The sequence below is a fragment of the Oryctolagus cuniculus genome, chromosome 1, assembly GCF_051225735.1.
Source record: "Oryctolagus cuniculus isolate XC-2025 breed Fujian yellow rabbit chromosome 1, ASM5122573v1, whole genome shotgun sequence".
Lineage (NCBI taxonomy): Eukaryota > Metazoa > Chordata > Mammalia > Lagomorpha > Leporidae > Oryctolagus > Oryctolagus cuniculus.
Window position 1 is genome coordinate 16,360,055 of NC_142867.1, and position 3,848 is coordinate 16,363,902.

The 3,848-nt window shown below is 32.9% G+C and overlaps 1 protein-coding gene across 1 annotated transcript; it reads left to right on the top strand.

The window, feature by feature from the left end:
- Window positions 1-1,530: 1,530 nt before the first annotated feature.
- LOC100343628 (olfactory receptor 10AG1-like) lies at window positions 1,531-2,484 on the top strand. The gene has a single exon (XM_008270985.4). It carries the CDS (start codon window positions 1,540-1,542, stop codon window positions 2,482-2,484), a length of 945 nt encoding a protein of 314 aa, XP_008269207.3. The 5' UTR covers window positions 1,531-1,539.
- The last annotated feature ends 1,364 nt before the right edge of the window (window positions 2,485-3,848 follow it).

Here is a 3,848-nt window from a genome sequence, read left to right on the forward strand (position 1 = left end):
ATTCATAGCATTTTTGCATTCTAATATCACATTTCATTAGAAGAACTGTATATTGATTGAAGTTTTAAGGATCATTATTGTTTTAGTATTTAATCTGGATATTTAAATAGAAAACTATGTTCTTATTTAATTATTTTTCTTAGAACATCTGCAAGTTGCTCAAGTTTTTCATGTTGCTGCTTCTCCTGGGTTTGTGTTTTTGAGGCTAAAATTTTGACCGCTATCCACATGAAACCTATTTAGAATATGGTTAAAATTGCATCTTGTCTTTGCATTGAGTTGTTTGAACTTCAAATTAATTAACACAGATAATAGCACATACTGATTTTATGCCATTTCTACAGGATTGAATGCACATTTTATAATTCCTGTATCCCCCCATCATATTCACCACACAAACACATGGCATGCATGGAAAATACAGAAAATTTGGAACCCATTCTTATATCTTGGAGTCTTTTTCAAGGAATAAAAATAATTAGATTCATTTGTGATTTATCTAAGAACTTAGAAAATCAAATATATTATACTTTGCACAGAAAATGCATATAACATCAAATAAGCATAGGATATAGGTATACATCTATATATGTGTACATGAGAATCATACTGTAAAATGAATCGTAACATACCAACACACACGCATAATGCATGTGCAGATCCAAGAGAAAAGACAGAATAGAAATAAGGAGTCAGCACAATAACAATGAGCAATTTGTGAGAATATAAGCAATTTTCGAATATTAGAGATGGGTTGTATCTAATGCCCCTTTTCTTCAACAGACATAGTGGTCACAAAAGAAAAATACAAATTTTGTTGGACTGTTTTCTTGAGTCTCCATTCTATAAGACTGCTTCGTAATTCTTGAGATTTTCTGACACATTTTAAAGCTGTTTACATCATCTTCACTTCCTGATTAATGGCTTCAAAATGGTTTAGGATACAAAATCTGAGTGACAAAATTTGCTGTTATTTTTCTGGAACTTACATTGAAATACAAACATAGATTTAAAGATAAAGTAACATATATTATTTAGTGGTCAGATAATCATGAATTTTTGTGTAATACAATAGCCTAGATAAGTAGAAGTCCAAGCTAAACAAGTCTTTGAAATGCCACGTGAAGTCAATAACCTCCAAAAATTAACTGTATTCATTCCTTAAAACTATTTAAGATGGCTTAAAGAACATGTATTTGTTCAATAGAATTAATTGTAACTTATAAGCATTGAGAATAGAGCAATTAAGAGAAAAACATTTCATCTGAAATGATGAAATCATTGATTTAATAGGAAACAATTTTAAATGGCATTTTTCAACATTGTGATGAATGGCAACATTTAAAATGCATATCTAATACTGAGAAACAAGAAAATATAATAACAAATACACTTCATTATAACATCTGCTATATAGAGAAATTATTTATGTTCAGAATTATGAAAATTGAGAGGTGTGTCATACTCAGATTATGTGCTCAAAAACAAGAGCCAACATAAATGAAGTAAGTTCTCTTTCTCATTAAATCATTCCCTCAGATGAAACAAGAAGAGATATATGCGAAAGACAATGATTCCACAGTGAAGCAATTTGTCCTCCTGGGATTTTCTGACCTTCCAAATCTTCAAGAGTTACTCTCTGTGGTGTTCACTATCATCTACCTGACCATCTTATCTGGAAATAGCCTCATGATAGTAATAACAATGCTAGATCCTGCATTGCAGAAACCCATGTATTTTTTCCTGGCAAATTTTTCCTCACTGGAAATCTGTTACGTGTCTGTCACCCTCCCTAGGATTCTGTTCAATCTCTGGACTCAGGACAGAAGCATTTCTCTACTGGACTGTGCCACCCAAATGTGCTTTTTCCTTATGCTGGGGGCCACGGAGTGCTTCCTCCTGGCTGTAATGTCCTATGACCGCTATGTGGCCATTTGCAACCCTCTGCACTACCCTCTGGTCATGAACTACAAGATGTGTGTTCAGCTGGCAGTTGGCTCCTGGGTCAGTGGAATCCCAGTCCAGATTGGACAAACGTGGCAAATATTCTCCCTGCATTTCTGTAACTCTAACTTAATTAACCACTTCTTCTGTGACATACCCCCTATTCTCAAGCTAGCCTGTGGGGACACTTCTGTGCATGAGGTGTCTGTCTATGCTGTAGCTATGCTGTTTGTTGCAGTCCCTTTTATGCTGATTCTTGCCTCTTACAGCAAAATCATTTCCACCATCCTGAGTCTGCCAACAGCCACAGGTAGAGCTAAGGCCTTCTCCACGTGTTCCTCCCATCTGCTGGTGGTGGTTTTATTCTTCGGATCTGCTACCATCACCTATCTGAGGCCCAAATCCAATCATTCTGCAGGAACTGACAAACTGCTCTCTCTTTTCTACACCATTGTGACTCCCCTTCTTAATCCCATGATATACAGCCTTAGGAATAAGGATGTCATTGCAGCACTAAGAAAATTGTTACTTAAACAATAGTCTGTTGTTTTTAATTTTAAGTGTTCAATTGCTTGTCTCAGAGTTATTAATGAGCTTTTCAAACCCATAGATTTCTTCTTTGAAAAATTAATTGCTTTCAGTTTCTGATGTATTTTGTTGCTTTTAAACACTAGCCTGACGTTTATATTACTTGAAGATACATAAGGCCTATTAATCAATCTCTAATGATCCGTGTCTGAAGAATAATCTTTTTCCGTGAGTAAAATTGTAAGATAAATTATACGTTTCAGAGTAAAAAGTATTCTAAACTCAATCTATTATTAGTTGTGACATTTGTATGGTAAAAGGCTATTTTCCTATGTAATTTCTTAAATATGGACACTGTATCTTAAATTTGGACACAGTATCATCGGAGCAGTGTGTTTGCAGAACTTTAGAAAACAGATTTCTTTATTCTCTTCACCATGATAGTGAAAAAGTCAATGAGCTATTTTCATTAGATCAAAATTTACTAAAATGCTAGCAATACACTATTTTTCATAACTGCCAGGAATATTGTAAGGCTCATATGTCTACTTCAGAAGATAAAGCATTTGAAAAAACATAAAGTCCTAAAAAATGAAATGTCACCATACTTAGATACAGCTATTTGAGGAATCTCTACTTCCATTGCATTTTATGTTCAAATTCATGGAGACAATCACTGAAGTTCCAATTATGAAGAAAGAGACATTCTACAATATCAATTACCTAGGCATTGAAATCAACATTACATGTTAGAAATATTTTCCTTCATTTAATATAGTAGTTGTAGTTTTCCAAATGTATTAGTCACATATTTGCTCATTTAGACTAGATCTAGGGAACAGAGAGAAGGGAGATAATAATTCACATTTATATAAATTAACAAGTGTATCATCATTATTTCGTTTACATTTTTGCAAAGTTTTTGAGATCTTTGCATTTTCTCCTTTTTTTCTGTACTCCTTATTCTCCCTGAACTGTTACTTCACCATAGCTCTTCTTCTGAAAATTGCCATCTGGATTTATTAAATTAACCTATATACTATACATTACCCAATATAATTGAACTTAACTAGAAAGACTATTATGACACAGTTAATACAAGCAGTCATCTGATTTATTTATAAATATTTGCCTAGTCCATGATTGCAAGTTGGGGACACATATATTTTTTGATGTAGATACCAAAAAATTATTATTTTAGCATTTCTTTTTTCTTAGTTTTAAATTATACTAGTTTTCAGAATATTTGTATTGATTAACTTTTGATAATCCATATATATGAAGTTTAAAATATGACTGGAGAGCCATTAATTGATGACTGCAACTCAGTTTTGTCAGTACGTATACCATGAAATATTTAATTGTAATGAGAAATA